Source organism: Theropithecus gelada, chromosome 4 (genome assembly GCF_003255815.1).
Source record: "Theropithecus gelada isolate Dixy chromosome 4, Tgel_1.0, whole genome shotgun sequence".
Classification (NCBI taxonomy): domain Eukaryota; kingdom Metazoa; phylum Chordata; class Mammalia; order Primates; family Cercopithecidae; genus Theropithecus; species Theropithecus gelada.
The window spans coordinates 82,358,447-82,384,870 of NC_037671.1; the positions used below are offsets into that span (position 1 = coordinate 82,358,447).

The 26,424-nt window shown below is 38.0% G+C and overlaps 1 protein-coding gene across 2 annotated transcripts in view; it reads right to left on the reverse strand.

Annotated features, from left to right (window-relative positions):
• Window positions 1–26,424, reverse strand: part of ME1 (malic enzyme 1) — a 240,954-nt gene that overhangs the window by 197,309 nt on the left and 17,221 nt on the right. Inside the window, exons 2-3 of one of the 2 annotated variants that reach the window (XM_025382566.1) lie at window positions 11,316–11,449; window positions 292–441 (exon numbers count right to left, since the gene is read on the reverse strand). In XM_025382566.1, the coding sequence (XP_025238351.1) occupies window positions 292–441; window positions 11,316–11,449 (284 nt within the window). The remainder of the gene's footprint in view (window positions 1–291; window positions 442–11,315; window positions 11,450–26,424) is intronic. The other variant, XM_025382567.1, reaches the window with a different exon arrangement.

Genomic DNA, 26,424 nt, shown 5'->3' on the forward strand with positions numbered 1-26,424 from the left:
ACCACATGGTAACTATTGCTAAGGATAATTTACTACATATGTGAAAACTGCTAAGATTTTAGCATACTCACCACAAATGAATGGTATGAATGTGAAATAATACATATGCTAATGAGTTTGATTTTACCATTTCACAATGTATACAGATTTCAAAACATCCTCTGTACATCATAAATATATGCAATTTTATTGTCAAATTTAAAATAATAATAACGAATTTTAAATTACTGCAAAAAAACTTACAAAAATAAATAAAGACACAAGTTGCATTTAAAATAAAAGTTGACATACCTTGGCTTCCGAAACACCAAACTATATTGTTGGCAAGCCAGACCCACAGTGGGAGTATAAACAATAGGCATGAATTTCTCAACGTCAGACGTTAGCACTTTATAAAAGAGTTTTTCATTTCTATCTTGGAGATCCATTAAGAGAAGATACCTGTAAAAATTGGACATAATTAGATCTACATCCCATAAAGTCATGAAATAGCTACTTAGAAATCTAACTAAATATTTTCAACCAAGTATAAAGTACATTTAGGTTACATAGAAAACATCTGATTAAAAAAGACTTAAGAAATATTATTTACTTTTTCTTTAAGACAGAGTCTCGGCCAGGCTCAGTGGCTCATGCCTGTAATCCCAGCACCCTGGGAGGTCGAGGTGGGTGGATAACGAAGTCAGGAGTTCAAGACCAGCCTGGCCAACATGGTGAAGCCTCATCTGTCTCTACTAAAAATACAAAAATGACTGGGCATGGTGGCTCATGCCCGTAATCCCAGCACTTTGGGAGGCAGAGGAGGGTCGATAACGAGGTCAGGAGTTCAAGACCAGCCTAGCGAACATGGGTATCTCCTGAGTAGCTAGGATTACAAGTGCGCCACCACACACGGCTGATTTTTTTTCTTTCTTTCTTTTTTTTTTTTTTTTTGAGACAGAGTCTCGCTCTGTCGCCTGGGCTGGAGTGCAGTGGCACGATCTCGGCTCACTGCAACCTCTGTCTCCCTGGTTCAAGCATTTTCTCCTGCCTCAGCCTCCCAAGTAGCTGGGACTACAGGCACACACCACCAAGCCCGGCTAATTTTTTTTGTATTTTTAGTAGACACAGAGTTTCAACATGTTGGCCAGGCTGGTCTTGAACTCCTGACCTCAAGTGCTCTGCCTGCCTCGGCCTCCCAGACTGCTAGGATTACAGGCGTGAGTTACCACGCCCAGACAAGAAATATTCTTAAATATCGCAAAGAATAAAGAACCATAAACTTAATTAAAATCATGTAAACATTAAAATCATTGCTGAAATTGCACAGTTTTATTTAATACTTGAAGAGACTTTATCCCTATTTTAAAAGAGATGAAACTATCACTGTAGATTTAGTTTAATATTAACTAAGTTAATAGAAAGATTTCATCCTTTGACTTGCACTATTGAATAACCAAGGGAAATGACATACAGGAAATGAGAGAATGTAACACTCATCCTAAAAATAACTAAGGTAGGGAAGTTCAAGAAACTTTGTATCCGTGTCTTATGGCCTTTTTCTTTCTAGAGGCATTTCTGACCCAGAGTTATCTTTGTAAATATAAACCTTTTCATGTTATCTGTAACCTTCAATAGTTTGTAGAATAAAACTTAAACTGCTCAGTTCAACTTAAAAGAATCTTGCAAAACTACTCAACAATCTTACCAGCCTTTTTGAATTGACTTTCATTCCCTAGAATAGTTGAAAATGCACAGAATTCTGAGTAAGAGATGCATGGATTCTAATGTTTGGGCAATTAGATAGACATAACTAAGAAAATAAACATATGGAAGACAAAGAGTTTAACTTTAGACATGATAAAATTAATTCGGCAATGTGGAAATTACCAATGCTAAATCAATGGTCCATTCTCAGACCTCACCCTACCTATCAGAACATTTGACACAAGAGATATTCCTTAGGGCTCAATACACTTTCTTTCCTTGACTTCCAATCTTTCATATTCTCATGGTTTTCCTCCTATCTCTCTGGTCATTCCTTTTTCTGTTTCCTTGCTGTTTTCTCCTTGATATGGTTTGGGTGTTTGTCCCTTCCAAATCTCATGTTAAAATGTAATCCCCAGTGTTGGAGGTGGGTCCTAGTGGGTATTTGCATCATAGGGGTGGGTCTCTCATGAATGGCTTAGCACCAATCCCTTGGTGATGAGTTCTTGCCCTGAGTTGATGTGAGATTTGGTTGGCACTTCCCTCCTATCTTGCTCCTGTTTCCACCATGATTGTAAGCTTCCTGAGGCCCCACCCAGGCATCACATAATTGGTGCCATGTTTGTACAACCTGCTGAGCCATGAGCCAATTAAACCTCCTTTCTTTATAAATTACCCAGCCTCAGGTATTTCTTTATAGCAATGCAAGAACAGACTAACACACTCCTCTTCTCTGAAAGCTTTCTAACACTCATGTGAAATATATGAAGAAATTGTGCTGGCTTTACTTTCAAAATATATCCAAAATCTGACTACCCTCATTGCTACCACCCTAGATCTAAATCACCATAATCTCTTGCCTGGATTATTATAATGGTCTCCTAAAAGCTGTCCCAGCCTACATTCTATTCTCAACATTGCAGCCAGTCTTTCTGAAATTATAGCTTAGATCATGTGCCTCTTCTGGTCAAAAACCTCAAAAGCCTACCCTTTTCACTCACAGTATAGCAGAAGTCTTTAGTAGACTACAAAGCCATACCTAATCCATCGCCCATCACCTCATTAACTTCCTTTCCCAATTTACCATTCTTTCCCTAGCTCATTCTGCTCTAGACACAAGTCTCCCTGCTAATTCTTGAACATGCCAGCTACAAAACGCTGTTCCTCAGATTTCTTCATGGCTAACTGCTCTACCACCTCTGATTATTTGCTCAAAACTCACCTTCTCAATAGAGGCTACCCTTATCACCCAACTCAACAATGCAAACTGGCCATACCTACCCTCAGCATTCTCAGCTCCGCTTACCCTCCTCTACCTTTACTTCCCCTACTCTACCTTTACTTCCCCCATCCCAAGACACTAGCCATTTTCTATCATATTTTATAATTTACCAATTTGTATTACTATTTATGAAATTTAATAATTTGTATTTAAAAATAAGCCAAGCATGGTGGTGCATGCCTGTAGTCCTAGCTATTAGGAAGGGTGAGGCATGAGAACTGTTTGAGCCCAGGAGGTTGAGGCTACAGTGAGCTATGGTCACGTCAGTGCGCTGCAACCTGGGCAATAGAGTGAGACCCTCCCTCAAAATAATAATAATTTTGGCCAGGCACGGTGGCTCACGCCTATAATACTAGCACTTTGGGAGGCCAAGGCGGGTGGATCATGAGGTCAAGAGATCAAGACCATCCTGGCTAACATGGTGAAACCCCGTCTCTACTAAAAAAAAAAAAAAAAAAATACAAAAAATTAGCTGGGCGTGGCAGCGTGCACCCATAGTCCCAGCTACTCAGGAGGCTGAGGCAGGAGAATGGTGTGAACCCGGGAGGCGGAGCTTGCAGTGATCCAGGGTGGTGCCACTGCACTCCAGCCTGGGTGACAGAGTGAGACTCTATCTCAAAAAAATAAATAAAAATGAATAAAATTAAATAATAATTTAAATAATCTATGTAAATTTCATGAGCTCAGAGATCATTGCCTCTAACCCCAATATGTAAAAGAATACCTGACACTGAGTTGATGTTCAATATATATTGAGGAAGACTCTGTAGCAAATATATGAAGGTCACCAGCTCTTAGCAGGTAGCTGATAAAATGGCCCAGGAAAAGAATATACGGTAAGGACACAAGCAGCTAAAGGAAGATGTTATGGAACAAATGAAAGAGAAGGTTGTGAAGGAGTTTAGAAAGAAGCAACTGTATACACATTGGACAAACTGAGTCAGCCTCTTTGCCCAGCCACCCTACCACATCCACTGGGCTCATGAACAAAGTGGCCATGGTTGCAGGGATAGAGGTTATGTATAGGCTCAGCAACATGGACTTTCACTCACCAAGGCCAACCTGGCTATTATAGCCACTTCTGAGTGTTCAATCTGCAGCAGAGACTAACACTGATTCCCAGATGTGGCACCATTCTCCAGGGTAATCAGCCAGCTAGCTACCTGGTGGCAAGTTCATTACACTCAACAGCTTCCATTATGGGAAGGACAACTTTTTTTTCCTGGAATAGACCCTTACTTTCGATCTAGATATGCTTTCCCTGCATGCAATGCTCCTGCCAAAGCTACTATTCATGGACTTACAAAATGCCTTATCTACCATCATGGCATTCCACGTAGCATTGCTTCTGATCAAGGAACTTACTTCATAGCAATTGAAGTGTGGGGAATGAGCCCATGCTCATGAAACTCACTAGTTTTACAATGTTTACTAACAATCTGAAGCAACTGGCTTGACAGAACAGTGGAATGTACTTTTGAAGACTCAGTTACAGTATGAGCAAAGTGGCAATACCTTGCAAAGCTGAGGCAAGGTTCTCCAGGAGGCTGTATGTGCTCTCAATCAGTGTCCAAAAAATGGTGCTGTTTTTCTCATAGCCAGGATTCATAGGTCTAGGAATCAAGGGGTGGAAATGGGAATGGAAATTCTAACAACCTTAGTGTCACACTAGCAAAATTTCTCCTTTCTGCCCCTGTGACTTTATGCTCTGCTGGTCTAGAGGTCTTCATTCCAAAGGGAAGAACATTTCCATCAAGAAACACAATAATAAACCCATTGAACAGGAAATTAAGACTCCACCTGGCCACTTTGAGCACCACATGCCTCTGAATTAACAGGCCAAGAAAGGAGTTACTGTGCTGGCTAGGAAAAATTGATTCTGACTACCAAGAGGAAACTAAACTGTTACACTACAGTGGAGGTGAGAGAGAGTATGTCTGAAATACAGGAGATCCCTTAGGGTAGCTCTTAGTATTACCATGCCCTGTGATTAAAGCTAATGAAAACAACAATCCAATTCAAGTAGGATTACTAATGGCCCAGACCATTCAGGATTGAAGGTTTGAGTCACCCTCAGCAGGTAAAGAACCACAATCAGCTGAGATACTTGCTGAGGGCAAAGGGGATATGGATTGGGTCATGGAAAAAGGTAGTTATAAATACCAGCTATGACCATGTGATCAACTAAAGAAAAAGAAGACTGTAATTGCCATAAGTATTTCTTCCTTGTTTTGCTAATAATATGTGCATATACATACATAAGCAAAAATCCATATGCAAATTTCAGAAAATATAATTTTCTTCCTTCTCTTATCACCTTATCTGATAACATAAGATATACTGACTCTGCATCATAATATTTAAGTATTACTAATGTTACATCATAGTGTTTAAGTTAACGAATATCGACGAGAGTAAATATCATTCAAGGATTTGGCATCTTCTTTTGAGGATAGGGTTGGTGCATTTCTGGTTGTATGCAAGACAGTTTTATTGTGTTAGCTAAAGTATGGACTTTGTTATTGCCTTTATTCAAAGATTAAGTATGATTTGAGGAGATGCCTATGGGTGGTGTCATAGTCCATTCATTTTGCTATGACAAAAATACCATAGACTAGGTAGCTTATGAACAATAGAAATTGATTTCTTATAGTTTTGTAGGCCGGTAAGTTCAAGATCAAGGTGCTAGCAGATTCTGAGCCTGATTAGGACCCAATCCACATAGACAGCACCTTCTCGCTGCATCCTCACATGAGGGAAAGGGAAAGGCAGCTTTCTTAGGCCTCTTTTTATTTTTTATTTTACTGTAAGTTCTGGGATACATGTGCAGAACGTGAGGTTTGTTACATTGGTATACATATGCCATGGGTTTGCTGCACCTATCAACCGTCATCTAGGTTTTAAGCCCGGCATGCATTAGGTATTTATCCAAATGCTCTCCCTCTACTTTCCCCCATCCCATGACAGGCCCTGGTGTGTGATGTTTCCCTCCCTGTGTCCATGTGGTCTCATTGTTCAATTCCCACTTATGAGTGAGAGCATGTGATGTTTAGTTTTCTGTTCCTCTGTTAGTTTGCTGAGGATGATGGTTTCCAGCTTATCCATGTCCCTGCAAAGGACATTAACTCATTCTTTTTTATGGCTGCATAGCATTCTATGGTGTATATGTGCCACATTTCCTTCATTCAGTCTATCATTGATGGGCATTTGGGTTGGTTTCATGTCTTTGCTATTGGTTATAGTGCTGCAGTAAACATACGTGTGCATGTGTCTTCATAGTAGAATGATCTATAATTATTTGGGTACATAACCAGTAACGGGATTGCTGGGTCAAATGGTGTTTCTGGTCCTACATCCTTGAGGAATTGCCACACTGTCTTCCACAATGGTTCAACTATTTTACACTCCCACCAACAATGTAAAAGCATTCCTCTTTCTCCACAGCCTCACCAGCATCTGTTGTTTCCTGATTTTTTAGTGATCACCATTCTAAGTGGTGTCAGATGGTATTTCATTGTGGTTTTGATTTGCATTTCTCTGATGACCAGTGATGATGAATTTTTTTTTCATGTTTCTTGGCTGCATGTCTTCTTTTGAGAAGTGTCTGCTCATATCCTTTGTCCACTTTTTTTTCTTGTATTATACACATGCAGAATGTGCAGGTTTGTTACATAGGTATACACATGCCACAGTGGTTTGCTGAACCCATCAACTCGTCATTTACCCTCCCATCATGCTATCCCTCCCCTAGCCCCCCACCCCCATACAGGCATGCGTGTGTGATGTTCCCCTCCCTGTGTCCAGGTGTTGTCATTGTTCAACTCTCACTTGTGAGTGAGAACATGCGATGTTTGCTTTTCTGTTCTTGGGTTAGTTTGCTGAGAATGATGGTTTCCATCTTCACCTATGTCCCTGCAAAGGACACGAACTCACCCTTTTTTATGGCTGCATAGTATTCCATGGTGTATATGTGCAACATTTTCTTTATCCAGTCTATCACTGATGGGCATCTGTATTGGTTCCAAGTCTTTACTATTGCAAACAGTGCTGCAATAAACATACATGTGCATGTGTCTTTATAGTAGAATGATTTATAATCCTTTGGGTATATACCCAGTAATGGGATTGCTGGGTCAAATGGTGTTTCTGGTTCTAGATCCTTGAGGAATCGCCACACTGTCTTCCACAATGGTTGAACTAATTTACACTCCCACCAACAATATAAAAACATTCCTGTTTCTCCACATCCTCTCCAGCATCTGTTGTTTCCTGACTTTTTAATGATCGCCATTCTAAGTAGTGTCAGATGGTATTTCACTGCGGTTTTGATTTGCATTTCTCTAATGACCTGTGATGATGAGTTTGTTTTTCATGTTTGTTGGCCGCTTAAATGTCTTCTTTTGAGAAATGTCTGTTCATATCCTTTGTCCACATTTTTTTTTTTTTTTTGTATTATACTTTAAGTTCCAGGATACATGTGAAGAATGCACAGGTTTGTTACATAGGTATACACATGCTATGGTGGTTTGCTGCACCCATCAACCCATTGTCTACCCTCCCAACATGCAATCCTTCTCCTAACCCCCAACCCCATACAGGCACCGGTGTGTGATGTTCCCCTCCTTGCATTCAGGTGTTGTCATTGTTCAACTCCCACTTGTGAGTGAGAACATGCGATGTTTGGTTTTCTGTTCTTGTGTTAGTTTGCTGAGAATGATGGTTTCCAGCTTCATCTATGTCCCTGCAAAGGACATGAACTCATCCTTTTTTTATGGCTGCATAGTATTCCATGATGTATATGTGCAGCATTTTCTTTATCCAGTCTATCACTGATGGGCATTTGTATTGGTTCCAAGTCTTTGCTATTGTGAACATTGCTGCAATAAACATACATGTGCATGTGTCTTTATAGTAGAATGATTTATAATCCTTTGGGTATATACCCAGTAATGGGATTGCTGGACCAAATGGTATTTCTGGTTCTAGATCCTTGAGGAATCGCCACACTGTCTTCCACAATGGTTGAACTTATTTACACTCCCACCAACAATGTAAAAACATTCCTGTTTCTCCACATCCTCTCCAGCATCTGTTGTTTCCTGACTTTTTAATGATCGCCATTCTAACTGGCATGAGATGGTATCCCATTGTGGCTTTGATTTGCATTTCTCTAATGACCAGTGATGATGAGGTTTTTTTTCTCATGTGTTTATTGGCAGCATAAATGTCCTCTTTTGAGAAGTATCTGTTCATATCCTTTGCCCACTTGTTGATGGAGTTGTTTTCTTCTTGTAAATTTGTTTAAGTTCTTTGTAGATTCTGGATGTTAGCCTTTTGTCAGATTGATAGATTGCAAAAATTTTCTCCCATTCTGTAGAGTGCCTGTTCACTCCAATGACAGTTTCTTTTGCTGTGCAGAAGCTCTAAGCTCTTTGGTTTAATTAGATCTCATTTGTGAATTTTGACTTTTGTTGCCATTGCTTTTGGTGTTTTAATCATGAAGTCCTTGCCCATGCCTATGTCCTGAATGGTATTGCCTAGGTTTTCTTCCAAGGTTTTTATGGTTTTAGGTCTTACATTTAAGTCGTTAATTCATCTTGAGTTAATTTTTGTATAATGTGTAAGGAAGCGGTCCAGTTTCAGTTTTCTGCATATGACTAGCCAGTTTTCCCAACACCATTTATTAAATAGGGAATCCTTTCCCCATTTCTTGTTTTTGTCAGGTTTGTCAAAGATCAGATGGCTGTAGATATATGGTGTTATTTCTGAGGCCTCTGTTCTGTTCCATTGGTCTATATATCTGTTTTGGTACCAGTACCATGTTGTTTTGCTTACTGTTGCCTTGTAGTATAGTTTGAAGTCAGGTAGCATGATGCTTCCAGCTTTGTTCTGTTTGCTTACAATTTTCTTGGCTATGTGGGCTCTTTTTTGGTTCCATATAAAATTTGAAGCAGTTTTTTCTAATTCTGTGTAGAAAGTCAATGGTAGCTTGATGGGTATAGCACTGAATCTATAAATTACTTTGGGCAGTATGGCCATTTTCACAACATTGATTCTTCCTATCCATGAGCATGGAATGTTCTTCCATTTGTTTGTGTTCTCTCATTTCCTTGAGCAGTGGTTTGTAGTTCTCCTTAAAGAGGTCCTTCACATCCCTTGTTAGCTGTATTCCTGGGTATTTTATTCTCTTTGTAGCAATTGTGAATGGAAGTTCATTCATGATTTGGCTCTCTGCTTGTCTATTGTTGGTGTAATGCTTGTGATTTTTGCACATTGATTTGGTATCCTGAGACTTTGCTGAAGTTGCTTATCAGTTCGAGGAGTTTTTGGGCTGAGAGGATGGGGTTTTCTAAGTATAAAATCATGTCATCTGCAAAAAGAGACTATTTGACTTCCTCTCTTCCTATTTGAATACACTTTATTTCTTTCTCTTGCCTGATTGTCCTGGCCAGAACTTCCAATACTATGTTGAACAGGAGTGGTGGAGAGGACATCCTTGTCTTATAGTGGTTTTCAAAGGGAGTGCTTCCAGCTTTTGCCCACTCAGTATGATATTGGCTGTGGGTCTGTCATAAACAGCTCTTATTACTTTGAGATATGTTCCATCAGTACCTAGTTTATGGAGAGTTTTTAACATGAAGGGATGTTTAATTTTATCAAAGGCCTTTTCTGCATCTATTGAAATAATCATGTGAGTTTTGTCATTGGTTCTGTTCATGTGACGGATTACGTTTACTGACTTGCATATGTTGAACCAGCCTTGCATCCCACGGATGAAGCTGACTTGATTTTGGTAGATAAGTTTCTTGATGTGCTGCTGGTTTCGGTTTGCAAGTATTTTATTGAGGATTTTCACATAGATGTTCATCAGGGATATTGGCCTGAAGTTTTCTTTTTTGTTGTGTCTCTTCCCAGTTTTGGTATCAGGATGATGCTGGCTTCATAAAATGAGTTAGGGAGGAGTCCCTCCTTTTCGATTGTTTTGATCAGTTTCAGAATGAATGATACCAGCTCCTGTTTATCTTTCTGGTAGAATTCAGCTATGAATCCATCTGATCCTTGGCTTTTTTGGTTGGTACTCTGGCCTCTTCTTTTTAGAGTACTAATTCCATTTCATGAAGGTGCCATTTTTATGACCTAATCATCGCCCAAAGTCCTCACCTCCAAATAACATCACACTGGGGATTAGATTTCAACATATGAATTTGCAAGGGGACACAAGCATTCGGTCCATAACAAACATGGTGTATCAACATTTGGTCAAACACTATTCTGGATGTTTCTGCACAGGTGTTTTTGGATGAGATTAACATCTAAATTGGTGGACTTAAATAAATCAGATTACCCTCCAAAATGTGGGTGGGCCTCTTCCAAATGGCTGAAGGCCTTAATAACACAGACAGACCTTCTGTCCAGCAAAAATAAATTTTGCCAGCACACTGCCTTTGGACTCAACTGCAACTCTTCCTTCAGTCTTTGGCCTGACAACCTACCTGAAAATTTTGGATTGAACAAGCCTTCTCCCTCTCCTTCTTTCTCTCTCTATCCATTTGTATTTATATTTTCATTTACACACACACACACACACACACACACATCCTATCAGCTCTGTTTCTTCGGAGAACCCTGGTTAATACTAATACTTATTTGACATTGAGTTGGCTACCTATTTTAACCCTCACAACAATGTTTTCAAATAGCTATTGTTCTCTCTAATCCATTGATGAAAAAAACTAAGGTCTACAAAGGCTTAGTACCTTAGTAAGAAAGAGTGGAGTCAAAAACAGACAGCAAAGCAGTTACAGTCACCATGGCAGGGCATGTAGTGGTTTGCTCAAGGATCTACTGCTAGTGAGATAGAGCCAGAATTTCAATCTAAGGTTATCTAATCCCAAAGGTAGGGAAAAATACTATCTTTATCTTTGTGCAAATACAGAAACTGAATACACTACACAAAGTAAGTGACCTAAACTTGCAACCGTGTTGGAACAAGGACTGGAGGCTAGAAAAGTGTGCTTTCACCTACAATATACGTAAAGTTTGACTAAAAGTCACTCTAATCTGTTTTGTTCCATTTAGGATGGCATTTCCCAATCATTTACTTTTACAGTATCATATGATAAACATGGTCTGTCTGAGCATACAGTTTACAAAGCAAATTTTTATTTCATTCAAATGTTCCTAGAGAGAGTAAATTTTTAAAAAACATCATTGTTTACAGGCAAATTGTCCTCAAAGTTGGCTACCCTTTCCAAATCATTAAATGTTTTCATTTTCTCACCCAATAAAAAATAAACTAGGCAACTGTATAAGAGAAATATAAAAACCACCTTCAGCAATGTGTTACCTGTCAAAGTCAGAGTTCAGACGCTCAAAATTTTTTACTACTCTAAGAACCTGGATCTCCTGACTGATGAAGGAAGGTGGCAACAATCCATGAATGTTCAATTGCTGTCTCTCTTCCAGGGTAAAGGCCAAGTCCTATAGAGGAAAAAAACACACACACACAATAGCATTTGAGAGGAAAGTAGACAAAAAGAATACATATAAAACTCGACAAGTATATGCAATTAAAAATCAGAAGTCTGCATCACTGGAAACATGGCCATGTGGCTGTGAGTAAACCATGTAAGCTCTCCATATCTCAGTTTCCCTCTCTGTAGAAATTAGAATACCATAATGTTTCAGAGCTGTGCCACTCAGATATCATTAGGATAAAATCAGATGATGAATGGAAGGAAACTACTTAAAGACACAAAAATGAAAGAAGATATAATCATTAAGACTAACATCAGTAAATATAAAAATAAAAAGAGAAGAGATTATTATTAGAAGAGATTTTAAAATTATGAATGTGAATAAGACACCTGTGACCTCCTGTGATTTCACCTTTAAAATAGCTCAGGAAATGCCTTATATGATTTTGAGTTACCTGTTTCAACACTCCTCTCCCAAGTTGTAGCCTTTGATTCTTATGCACTCCTAGGCATACAAAACTTCTCACCACTGCCCATACATACCACACCCTTTTATTCTTCCATGGCACATGGTCAAGATATTCTTCCCTGTTTCTCTGCCCTTCATGCCTTACTTCAAATGCTTCCTCCTCTCTAAAGCCTCAGTATATCCATAACGACTCTATTATTATACCTATGTTATCTGTTTACATGAACATTGATTGTACAAAATAAATGATAATAACAAACTATGAAGCTCAAAAACATGAAAACTAAATAGAAGTTATGCGTTGATGCATAAACCATAATGGACCTAAGATATGTGCTGGCATATAATACAAGACAAAGTAATATCAGAGCAGCTACCGTAGTCATTAAGAAAGTGATCTGGTAGATTAGGATAAGAAGTCCCTCTGGAGAGGCCTTCAATTGGAGACACTGAAGCCCAAGAGACTTCTTTATGTAGACTGTGACTGCTGTTCCTCTGGGTCCAGTATAAGTACACCAATATGATATGATAGTTGGCGTTATGGTCTGAACATTTGTGTCCCCCAAAATTCACATTGAAATCCTTACCCCCAAGGCGATGGCTTTAGGGAGAAGGGTCTTTGGGAGGTGATTAGAGCAGACCCCTCAAGAATAGGATTATTACCCTTATAAAAGGAACCTCAGAGAGCTTTTCACCCCTTCTGCCATGTGAGGACACAGCAAGAAGACCGCTGTCTACAAATCAGGAAGCAGACCCCTCACCAGACACCAAATTTGCAGTACCTTGATGTTGAACTTCCCAGCCTCCAGAGCTGGGAGAAATAAATTTATTTTGCTTATAAGCCACCCAGTACATGGTATTCCATTAAGGCAGCCTGAATGGACTAAGATAGTTGGTTTTGCTCATTGTGACTACTGCTATCTCTAATCAACCTGGATGGGTAAGAATGTGTTCACTAACTTTGCACTGAGTGATTCTACAATGATTCCTCTGTCCCTGAAAGCTTCTTGCAATGACAGAATAGTGACTCGAGTACTTACAAAATGTATTACTTAGGAGAAAGGAGAGACAATTTGGTTCATCCCACAGGGAGATGACAAACTTTGATTGTTTAGGAATAAACATGTCCAACCCCAGGAAGTTTGTGAAAGAGGTCAATGAATGAACAATTCCTCTCTTTCTTCTAATTTTTCATACAGATATACCCATTAATTCATGTCACTGATGGAAAGGTTTGTGTTTAATTAGCCTCCTGGGTTGAGGGCCAGACTGAAGAGAGACAAATTGGTCCACTGAATGACGCCATGATAGAGCTCTCTGAAATAACTGCAAGAGTTGGCTGGGACCAGTAGCTCCAGAATCTTCAGCACAAGAAGCAGTGTACAATCTTCAATTCTCATAAGGTCTGTAAGTGCTATCACCACAGCTGGTGTCTACTTGCAAGGTATTTTTCATTAGCAGCCATTCTCATAGCTGCAAACGCCCCCACTGTTACAGTTGGGCATCCTCTGAAGTTTCAATATGTGTGGACAGGAGCAGAATGGTCCCTTTCCAAGAAGATAATCCAGCTTGTTCAACTGTGTCTGGACCAATCACCCTCTCTTGGACCTAAATGGCAGACAGTACAATCTGTCAGTCCTTTGCCCAGCAGTTCCAGCTGGCACCAGGAGACATTTGTGGTATTGCCTAAACTCTTTGCTTGCCATTTACTTTTTTACTTGTGGTTCGCGTCCCCACAACAGAATGAAAACTCCACAGGGCCACAGAATTTTGTTTTCTTCACTGCTTTCTCCCTAGTGCTTACAACAGTGCCTGACAAAATTAGAACTCAGTAATTTGTTGCACATAAAATTTTAACATAGTCAATAGAATATTTATAATTCATTAGAATGTATTATTAGAAAATTCAGAATTCATAGAAAATGTCAAATATTCCAATTTTGAGACATTAAAATTTTTTAAATCTACTACATTGCTGCTCAAAAACCTGATTAGCACATTCATTCTGATCAAATTACTTTCAAAATTCAAAGCAACAAGAGATATTTATATGAAAAAGTAATTTATAAAATGGAAGACAAACTTCACTTGTTAAAGATATAACTGGGAAGACATTTAAGTCAAAATGTCATGAAATAACTCCTTGGAAAGAGACAAAATTATGGACAGTAATATATTTGAAAAAGAAAGAAGAGAAAATTCAACAGATTTTTATCTAACTAGAAAATGAAAAGGGGGAAGAAAAGCTGGCTAAAGTCTCAAAAATATACAAATATATGTGAAGAAGCAGTAAACTTCTGAGTGTTATGCCTTGAAAATCTGCCCAAAAACATAACAATCAAAATATAACATTTTGATAAGTCTTGTGAGAAGTACTAACATATGCTCTTTCATTCCCTGAATAATGGCACTTAACATTTATTGCTATAGTTAGCCGGTCTTTTCACATAAATTTTCCAATGGTCTGTTCTGAAACTGATTCCTAAATCTAACGATTCTCCATATCTTATGCCATGTAAATAATAATGCCATCTGGAAATCTTTTTATATTCTTTGATGTTTAGTAACTACAAACTCCCAAACACTGTTAGCCAAATTTTCTAAGACATACTAAAGTGCTAATTCAATTCTTTTAAAAACAACAGCAACAAAACCTAGGGCTTAGAAATTTAGGGAACTGGGCCAAGTTAAAGTCCTAAGATTGGGGAGAAAAACAGTCCTATGGACCAGGCGCGGTAGCTCACACCTGTAATCCCAGCACTTTGGGAGGCCAGGACAGGTGGGAGTTTGAGACCAGCCTGGCCAATATGGTGAAACCCCATCTCTACTAAAATTACAAAAATTAGCTGGGCATGGTGGCATGCACTTGTAGCCCCAACTACTTGGGAGGCTGAGGCAGAAGAATTGCTTGAACCTGCGAGGCGGAGATTGCAGTAAGCTGAGATAGCAGCACTGCACTCCAGCCTGGATGACAGAACAAGACTCTTTCTCAAAAAAAAAAAAAAAGAACGAAAAAAAAAAAAAACTAGTCCTATGATTGGTGATAGACATTCTATCACTACCCTTTATAAGTTAAAAGAACATCAACAAATAAGTAAACTTAAATCTTAAAACCCCTGAAAATTTTAAAATGGATATTGTATTATTTCATTTAAGCCACAGTTTCTATTTTTCATACTAACAGAGACATATTCATTAGAGATCTATTTTTATAGGCAGGTCAGTTATGTCTAAAGTTTGAAGTAAAATATTTCGAAGAATTTTTACCTTAGCATTATCCTGCAGGGCCTATCTAACAAAGAATAATTAACCCAAATTAGACATGCAAGTTCTAACTTTCATTTGATTTCTACCAAGTCTTTCATGTAGTTGAAAACATTAGACGTCTATATATGTGTGTGTGTGTGTGTATACCTAATATATATATACCTAATATATATACACACCATATATATATACACACACACACACACACACACACACCCCTAATATATATATATTAGGTTTCCAGACCACCTGTACATCTAATTCTCTAAAGGCATCCTCATATATGCTAAGTTTGTCCCTGGTTTTTCTCCTTTTTGTCTTTTCTTTCCTGTCCCTATTCCTTATAAAACCTTTGGACTAGATCCCTAGACAGCAGAATGGTACGTTGTTTCACTGCTGAGGGCAGCAAACAGGACAACTGTTCATCTGGACTGTGCTAATTAACTTATGTATATCTTCTTGAGAAAACTGAGACTATCAAGCAGAAATGAAAAGAAAATTCCTGACATGACAAAGCACTTATATTAGAAATGATATTTGCAGGGAGCAAGCATAACTGAGAAAGAAACTTAGTCCTGAGTAATTTATCAGAAACTATTTTCATAAAAACAGAACAAATATAGTATGTATTCTGCACTAACGATCCTTAATATTTCCAATGAACGACTTTCTTTTTTCCCTGATAAATTACTAAATCAAGTTGAATTGCAAAAAAAAAAAAAAAAAAAAGGAAATCTTTATCTTATTCACAAAGATCTTTAAGACAGTTAATCTAAACATGTATGAAAATTCATTATGGTAACACAACTTATAATTTAAATGTTTGAGGCTATGATTATATTATGGCAGAGATGGTTTGTGTGTTCTGTTTAACTAGTGTAATTCCTAGTGTCTAGAATAATACCTGTGTGGCACTTCGTAGGCAATAAACAAAAATGTGTTGGATTAACTAATGATTAATTAATTATACATTTCAGAGAACACAAAGCAGAAAAGTGAATAAGGAAGGTTAAAAATGGTAGAGAAGCAAATGGAAAGTAATAATTGCAAATAATTTGAAGCAACAAAAGTCCTTTAACTGGTAAATGGATAACATTAAGGTATATCCATACACTGAAATATTACCCAACAGTAAAAGAAACAAACTATTGATACACAAAATATAGATGAATCTTAAATGCATTATATTAAGTGAAAGAAGCCAGACTCAAAAGGGTACATACTGTATGATTCCATTTATATGACATTCTGAAAAAGCAAAATTATATGGGTAGAAAAAGATCAGTAGTTGCCAGGGACTGGGAGTGGAAAAAAGGGTTTGACTTCAAAGAGGAGGCAAAAAGAAAATGTTTTTCAGTGATAGAACCATTTCTTATTGTGGTGCTGGTGACACAACATTGTATATTTGTCAAAACTAATAGAACTGTACATCAAAAAGTAAATTTCATTAAACTGAATTTTATTAGGCTCTATAGAGTCAATTCAGTAACTAATATTCTCTTTACTTAAAAAGAAATATAATTACAATGACAAAAAATTTGTTTAGCAAGTTATTGATATATTTCATATTCCACCACCCAGGCTCAAGTGGTCCTCCTGCTCAGTTGCCCAAGTAGCTAAGACAATAGGCACATACCACCATGCCATGCTCAGCTAATTGTTTTTGTATTTTTTGGTAGAGACTGGGTTTCACCATGTTGCTCCAGACTAGTCTCGAACTCCTGAGCTCAAGCAATCTGCCTGCCTTGGCCTCCCAAAGTCCTAGGATTACTACACAATCAAATTAAACAAAGAATATTTTAGGCCAGACACAGTGGCTCACACATCCAACCTAAAATATTCTTTATCTAATACGATTGTCTTTAAATCCTTTATGAAAATTTTTCTTAATTTTTTATTTCAAATGAATTATAGATATTTTATTAATGTGACTTTGCAAACAATATAGATCTATCTTAAAATTATTTCTTCATATCAAAAGAGTTTTAGAATTAATTTTAATGCTAATTTGGGGGATAAATTATTTATATATAAAGAGTACAGGAAAAGTATCCTTTATATTTTTATTATTTATTATTCTGAAATAGACATAAAGTTGAGCTTGTTTTAAGGGTCATATTTTCAATTTATTAACATAGTTTATGTGCATATTTTACATCTACATTAAGAGAAGCGATACTAATTTGTCCTGAATACATTCTTGAAGGGTTCTTTCCTCCAAGGTTTCTATAGGGCCAAAAATTGTTCTTTGGAAATGTTTATTTTTAAATTCTAATTGACAATATAGATAACAATTTCTAGAATTGACTGGGCATGATGCCACACACCTGTAATCCCAGCACGCTGGGAGGGTAAAGCAGAATGATGGCTTGAGCCCAGGAGGACAAGTCCAGCCTGGGCCACACAGGAAGATACTACCTCCACAAAAAATAAAAATAAATTAGCCAGGTGTGGTGGTGCATGCCTGTGGTCCCAGCTACTCAAGAGGCTGAGGTAGAGGGAGGCTCCCAAGATGGCCAAATAGGAACAGCTCCAGCCTCCAGCTCCCGGCATGAGCGACACAGAAGGCGGGTGATTTCTGCATTTGCAACTGAGGTACTGGGTTCATCTCACTGGGGCATGTTGGACAGTCAGTGCTGGTCAGTGGGTGCAGCCCAACCAGCGAGAGCTGAAGCAGGGTGAGGCATCGCCTCACCTGGGAAGTGCAAGGGGGAAGGGAATTCCTTTTCCTAGCCAAGGGAAACTGAGACATACAACACCTGAAAAATCGGGTAACTCCCACCCTAATACTGTGCTTTTCTAAGGGTCTTAGCAAACAGCACACCAGGAGATTATATCCCATGCCTGGCCCAGAGGGTCCCACACCCACAGAGCCTCCCTCATTGCTAGCACAGCAGTCTGAGATCTAACTGCAAGGTGGCAGCGAGGCTAGGGGAGGGGCATCCACCATTGCTGAGGCTTAAGTAGGTAAACAAAGCCACAGGGAAGTTTTAACTGGGTGGAGCCCACCACAGCTGGGGACAGGGCATAGTTAAACAAAAAGCAGCAGAAACCTCTGCAAATGTAAATGTCCCTGTCTGACAGCTTTGAAGAGAGCAGTGGTTCTCCCAGCATGGAGGCTGAGATCTGAGAACGGACAGACTGCCTGCTCAAGTGGGTCCCTGATCCCTGAGTAGCCTAACTGGGAGACATCCCCCACTAGGTGCAGACTGACACCCCACACCTCGCACGGCTGGGTACACCTCTGAGGCAAAGTTTCCAGAGCAAGAATCAGACAGCAACACTTGCTGTTCAGCAATATTCTATCTTCTGCAGCCTCTGCTGCTGATAACCGGGCAAACAGGGTCTGGAGTGAACCTCAAGTAAACTCCAACACACCTACAGCTCAGGGACCTGACTGTTAGAAGGAAAACTATCAAACTCGATCAACTGGAAGAAAGAGTATCAGTGATTGATGATCAAATGAATGAAATGAAGTGAAAAGAGAACTTTAGAGAAAAGAGAGTAAAAAGAAATGAACAAAGCCTCCAAGAACTATGGAATTATGTGAAAAGACCAAATCTACGTCTGATTGATGTGTCTGAAAGTGACGGGCAGAATGGAACCAAGTTGGAAAACACATTGCAGGATATTATCCAAGAGAACTTCCCAACCTAGCAAGGCAGGCCAACATTCAAATTCAGGAAATACAGACAATGCCACAAAGATACTCCTCGAGAAGAGCAACTCCAAGACACATAATGGTCAGATTCACCAAAGTTGAAATGAAGGAAAAAATGTTAAGGGCAGCCACAGAGAATGGTCGGGTTACCCACAAAGTGAAGCCCATCAGACTAACAGCAGATCTCTCAGCAGAAACTCTATAAGCCAGAAGAGACTGGGGGCCATATTCAACATTCTTAAAGAAAAGAATTTTCAACCCAGAATTTCATATTCAGCCAAACTAAGTTTCATAAGTGAAGGAGAAATAAAATCCTTTACAGACAAGCAAATGCTGAGAGATTTTGTCACCACCAGGCCGGCCCTACAAGAGATCCTCAAGGAAGCACTAAACATGGAAAGTAACAATTGGTAACAGCCATTACAAAAACATGCCAAAATGCAGAGACCATCGATGCTAGGAAGAAACTGCATCAACTAACGAGCAAAATAACCAGCTAATATCATAATGACAGGATCAAGTTCACAATAACAATATTAACCTTAAATGTAGATGGACCAAATGGTCCAATTAAAAGACACAGACTGGCAAATTGGATAAAGAGTCAAGGTCCAATTAAAAGACACAGACTGGCAAATTGGATAAAGAGTCTGTATTCAGGAGACCCATCTCACATGCAGAGACACACATAGGCTCAAAATAAAGGGATGAAGGAAGATCTACCAAGCAAATGGAGACCAAAAAAGGCAGGGGTTGCAATCCTAGTCTCTGATCTAACAGACTTTAAACCATCAAAGATCAAAAGAGACAAAGAAGGCCATTACATAATGGTTAATGGATCAATGCAACAAGAAAAGCTAACTATACTAAATATATATGCACCCAATACAGGAGCACTCAGATTCATAAAGCAAATTCTTAGAGACCTACAAAGAGACTTAGACTCCCACACAATAATGGTGGGAGACTTTAACATCCCACTGTCAACATTAGACACATCAACGAGACAGAAAGTTAACAAGGATATCCAGGAATTGAACTCAAGTCTGCACCAAGCGGACCTAATAGACATCTACAGAACTCTCCACCCCAAATCAACAGAATATACATTCTTCTCAGCACTACATCGCACTTATTTGGAAAATTGACCACATAGTTGGAAGTAAAGCACTCCTCAGCAAATGTATAAGAACAGAAATTATAACAAACTGTCTCTCAGACCACAGTGCAATCAAACTAGAACTCAGGACTAAGAAACTCAATCAAAACCGCTCAACTACATGGAAACTGAACAACCTGCTCCTGAATGACTACTGGGTACATAACAAAATGAAGGCAGAAATAAAGATGTTCTTTGAAACCAATGAGAACAAAGACACAACGTACCAGAATCTCTGGGACACATTTAAAGCAGTGTGGAGATGGAAATTTAGAGCACTAAATGTCCACAAGAGAAAGTAGGAAAGATCTAAAATTGACCCTGTAACATCACAATTAAAAGAACTAGAGAAGCAAGAGCAAACACATTCAAAAGCTAGCAGAAGGCAAGAAATCACTAAGATCAGAGCAGAACTGAAGGAGATAGAGACACAAAAAAACCCTTCAAAAAATCAGTGAATCCAGGAGTTGGTTTTTTGAAAAGATCAACAAAATTGATAGACCACTAGCAAGACTAATAAAGAAGAAAAGGGAGAAGAATCAAATAGATGCAATAAAATATGATAAAGGGGATATCACCACTGACCCCACAGAAATACAAACTACCATCAGAGAATACTATAAACACCTCTAAGCAAATAAACTAGAAAACCTAGATGAAATGGATAAATTCCTGGACACTTACACTCTCCCAAGACTAAACCAGGAAGAAGTTGAATCCCTGACTAGATCAATAGCAGGCTCTGAAATTGAGGCAATAATTAATAACCTACCAACCAAAAAAAGTCCAGGACCAGATGGATTCACAGCCGAATTCTACCAGAGGTACAAGGAGGAGCTGATACCATTACTTCTGAAACTATTCCAATCAATAGAAAAAGAATCCTCCCTAACTCATTTTATGAGGCCAACATCATCCTGATACCAAAGCCTGGCAGAGACACAACAAAAAAAGAGAATTTTAGACCAATATCCCTGATGAACATCGATGCAAAAATCCTCAATAAAATACTGGCAAACCGAATCCAGCAGCACATCAAAAAGCTTATCCACCATGATCAAGTGGGCTTCATTCCTGGGATGCAAGGCTGGTTCAACATACGCAAATCAATAAACATAATCCAGCATATAAACAGAACCAAAGACAAAAACCACATGATTATCTCAATAGATGCAGAAAAGGCCTTTGACAAAATTCAACAGCCCTTCATGCTAAAAACTCTCAATAAATTCGGTATTGATGGAATGTATCTCAAAATAATACGAGCTATTTATGACAAATGCACAGCCAATATCATACTGAACGGGCAAAAACTGGAAGCATTCTCTTTGAAAACTGGCACAAGACAGGGATGCCCTCTCTCACCACTCCTATTCAACATAGTGTTAGAAGTTCTGGCTAGGGCAATCAGGCAAGAGAAAGAAATAAAGGGTATTCAATTAGGAAAAGAGGAAGTCATATCATCCCTCTTTGCAGATGACATGATTGTATATTTAGAAAACCCCATCGTCTCAGCCCAAAATCTCCTTAAGCTGATAAGCAACTTCAGCAAAGTCTCAGGATACAAAATCAATGTGCAAAAATCACAAGCATTCTTATACACCAGTAACAGACAGAGAACCAAATCATGAATGAACTCCCATTCACAATTGCTTCAAAGAGAATAAAATACTTAGGAATCCAACTAACAAGGGATGTGAAGGACCTCTTCAAGGAGAACTACAAACCACTGCTCAGTGAAATAAAAGAGGACACAAACAAACGGAAGAACATACTATGCTCATGGATAGAAAGAAGCAATATTGTGAAAATGGCCTTACTACCCAAGGTAATTTATAGATTCAATGCCATCCCCATTAAGTTAACAATGACTTTCTTCACAGAATTGGAAAAAACTGCTTCAAAGTTCATATGAAACCAAAAAAGAGCCCACATTGCCAAGACAATCCTAAGCCAAAAGAACAAAGCTGGTGGCATCATGCTACCTGACTTCAAACTATACCACAAGGCTACAGTAACCAAAACAGCATAGTACTGGTACCAAAACAGAGATACAGGCCAATGGAACAGAACAGAGCCCTCAGAAATAATACCACACATCTACAGCCATCTGATCTTTGACAAACCTGAGAGAAACAAGAAATGGGGAAAGGATTCCCTATTTAATAAATGGTGCTGGGAAAACTGGCTAGCCATAAGTAGAAAGCTGAAACTGGATCCTTTCCTTACTCTTTATACGAAAATTAATTCAAGATGGATTAGAGACTTAAATGTTAGACCCAAAACCATAGAAACCCTAGAAGAAAACCTAGGTAATACTATTCAGGATATAGGCATGGGCAAGGACTTCATGTCTAAAACACCAAAAACAAAGGCAACAAAAGCCAAAATTGACAAATGGGATCTAATTTAACTAAAGACCTTCTGCACAGCAAAAGAAACTACCATCAGAGTGAACAGGCAACCTACAGAATGGGAGAAAATTTTTGCAATCTACTCATCTGACAAAGAGCTAATATCCAGAACCTACAAAGAACTCAAACAAATTTACATGAAAAAAAACAACCCCATCAAAAAGTGGGCAAAGGACATGAACAGACACTTTTCAAAAGAAGACATTCATACAGCCAACAGACACATAAAAAATGCTCATCATCACTGGCCATCAGAGAAATGCAAATCAAAACCACAATGAGATACCATCTCACACCAGTTAGAATGGCAATCATTAAAAAGTCAGGAAACAACAGGTGCTGGAGAGGACGTGGAGAAACAGGAACACTTTTACGCTGTTGGTGGGACTGTAAACTAGTTCAACCATTGTGGAAAACAGTGTGGCGATTCCTCAAGGATCTAGAACTAGAAATACCATTTGACCCAGCCATCCCATTACTGGGTATATACCCAAAGGATTATAAGTCATGCTGCTATAAAGACACATGTACACGTATGTTTATTGCGGCACTATTCACAATAGCAAAGACTTGGAATCAACCCAAATGTCCATCAGTGACAGACTGGATTAAGAAAATGTGGCACATATACACCATGGAATACTATGCAGTCATAAAAAAGGATGAGTTTGTGTCCTTTGTGGGGACATGGATGCAGCTGGAAACCATCATTCTCAGCAAACTATCACAAGAACAGAAAACCAAACACCGCATGTTCTCACTCATAGGTGGGAACTGAACAATGAGATCACTTGGACTCGGGAAGGGGAACATCACACACCGGGGCCTATCACGGGGAGCGGGGAGTGGGGAGGGATTGCACTGGGAGTTATACCTAATGTAAGTGACGAGTTAATGGGTGCAGCACACCAACATGGCACATGTATACATACGTAACAAACCTGCACGTTGTGCACATGTACCCTAGAACTTAAAGTATAATAAAAAAAAAAGAAAAAGAGGCTGAGGTTGGAAGATCGTTTGATCCTGGGAGGCTGAGGTTGCAATGAGCTGAGATCACACCATTGCACTCCAGCCTGGATGACAGAGCTAGACCCCGTCTTGAAAAAAAGAAAAAACTAAACTAAAAAAATAATTTTCCTGATGGTATCCAACCTCATTTTCCCCCCAAAAATTCAGCCAGATGACATATGTATTTATAAGGTAAAGTTTATATCAGAAAATAATCATATAAAAATAATTCGTCATTTTACCCCCAAAAAATCAGCCAGATGACATATGTATTTATAGGGTAAAGTTTATATCAGAAAATAATCATATAAAAATAATTACTCTGAATGCATTTTACTATACAAACTAATTCTTCACTCTTAGTCTTCTTTAAAGGACAGAAAACCAATTATTTAAGACCAACAATGTATTAAACACAGCTTCTTTACAAAAAAGATCATTTGGTTTCATTTCATAGTAATTAATTTTTACTCATGTGTGATATAAAGTAATTTTAACCTGGTAATGATTTAACAATATATCTAAAATACATTCAGCTAAGTCTTGGCCTTTGATACCCTAAAATTTACAGCAAAATATCACTTTACAGTACCCTCAAATTATTTCATTGAGGTATGAATATAGGACATAAGCAAGTGTTACAATTTTGTGATTTAAGTGACATGTTTGCTTAAATTTTTTTTTAAAAAAGGAAAGAACACCTGTACCTGAGAGCAAATGGATTTTTAAAACATTGGATGAGAGGTTTAAGTATTTTTCACTTAAAAGTCTTATTACTGATTATTATAGATTCTTTCTAAGGCTGAAAAATTGTTAGCCATCAACATCAACACTAAATTTTCCCAAATATATTTCTTGAAATCACTGAAATCATTTGAAAAGTTTCAAAAGCTTTTCAGCAAGATGGAGTGCTATTTTATCACAAGAAGTTGTAAGGCAAATTTCATAGTCACTAAATCAGGAGAGAAAAGTATCTGTTAAATAAGCAGATTGAGACTTTTCAGTAAATAACTGAAACTAGCAACGTACACAAATGATGAAAAATCAAAATTTAAGATCTTCAATTGAAACATGTATGAATAATCCAAAAAACCACTGGTTGCCAGTAGAGTTCCTAGTTATCATACGTACCTTTACACTATTTTTAAAAATCTTATATATGTGACAAAATCCTCTATGCCTATGACAGTGTGTATAGTGATTACTCATATAGTGAACCAGAAAGATCAGAATTATAAAATAATCCTCTATTGTGTCTTGATTTCTTAACTCTTCAAGCTAATAGAAGAATCTGCAGACTATGAGCATTAGACAGCAATTCCAACACATTTAATTACCAATTAATTTACACATGAAGTTGCAAATGTCTGTTTCTTCCTGTGTCCCTTGCCTATCCCTGAATAATGATCTCCTTCAAGGGATAATTCTATCATAGAATTTCCCATACTTCATTGTTTCTGCTTACCTGCTGTTTTACCCAAGTCTAGAATACAGGCAATATACTATTCACATTTGTATGACAGCATTAGTACAATGTTGGGATGGAGCAGGGCCTTAATACATTTTAAATAAACAAATGGATGCATAAATATATTAATGTGAAACAAATTTTCAGTACTCTGTGGTTCAGTTATGTGTAGTTCTATTTTGAATAACCAAATCATCGAATTCCAATTTCAAACAAAGATTTATTTACGCAATAGTACAAAGAGTGCTCATGATTTTAAAATCTCCCAAATAATAATTAAGCTTTCCACACATACGTTAGGAAATCATTTAATTAAACTAATCCACTATTAACAAGTTTTTTCATTGACTTTAAACCAGGCATTCAAGATCAACTTTAGTTTAACGAAAATATGTATCTACATATCAGCATAAGTGCCAGAGTTTATGGGGATTTTTTAAAGTACTTTCATCTTGACCAGGTTTCTCAATCTTGACACTAGTGACAGTTTAGGACAGACAACTATTTGTTGTAGGTAGCTATTCAGTACATTTTTGGTATTTAATAGATTGTGATAATCCATACACTAGAAATTTAGATGCACACTTCACCAACAAATATGACTGAATAGCAACATAAGACTAAAGGGCATACCATTTGTCAAGTTTGAGTCACAAGTAGATATGACTTAACACTTGATTTTGAGCAAATATTTAAGGTATTAAGGGTTAAATGGAGATTTGCCTCAATTATTGCATCTGCTAAATAAGGCTAATCAACTATTTATTGAACATGTAGTACATGTTATGTGTGTTTCACTGGGTTGTTGGGAAGAAAAAATGAGACCAGGTGTTTTTGCATCCTATGTAAATTATAAAGTGTTATATAAATGTTTATGTTATTAAGTTTTAAAATAAAGTCACTAATATGCACATGCTAAGTGAATACTGACTTTTATTCTTCACATTCCAGTATGGTGAAAGCTTCTGAGTTTAAGAATCAGTTTTCAATCAGAGCAGAACTGAAGGAGATAGAGACACAAAAAACCCTCCAAAACATCAATGAATCCAGGAGTTGGTTTTTTGAAAAGATCAACAAAATTGACAGACCGCTAGCAAGACTAATAAAGAAGAAAAGAGAGAAGAATCAAATCGATGCAATTAAAAATGATAAAGGGGATATCACCACCGACCCCACAGAAATACAAACTACCATCAGAGAATACTATAAACACCTCTACGCAAATAAACTGGAAAATCTAGAAGAAATGGATAATTTCCTGGACACTTACACTCTTCCAAGACTAAACAAGGAAGAAGTTGAATCCCTGAATAGACCAATAGCAGGCTCTGAAATTGAGGCAATAATTAATAGCCTACCAACCAAAAAAAGTCCAGGACCAGATGGATTCACAGCTGAATTCTACCAGAGGTACAAGGAGGAGTTGGTACCATCCCTTCTGAAACTATTCCAATCAATAGAAAAAGAGGGAATCCTCCCTAACTCATTTTATGAGGCCAACATCATCCTGATACCAAAGCCTGGCAGAGA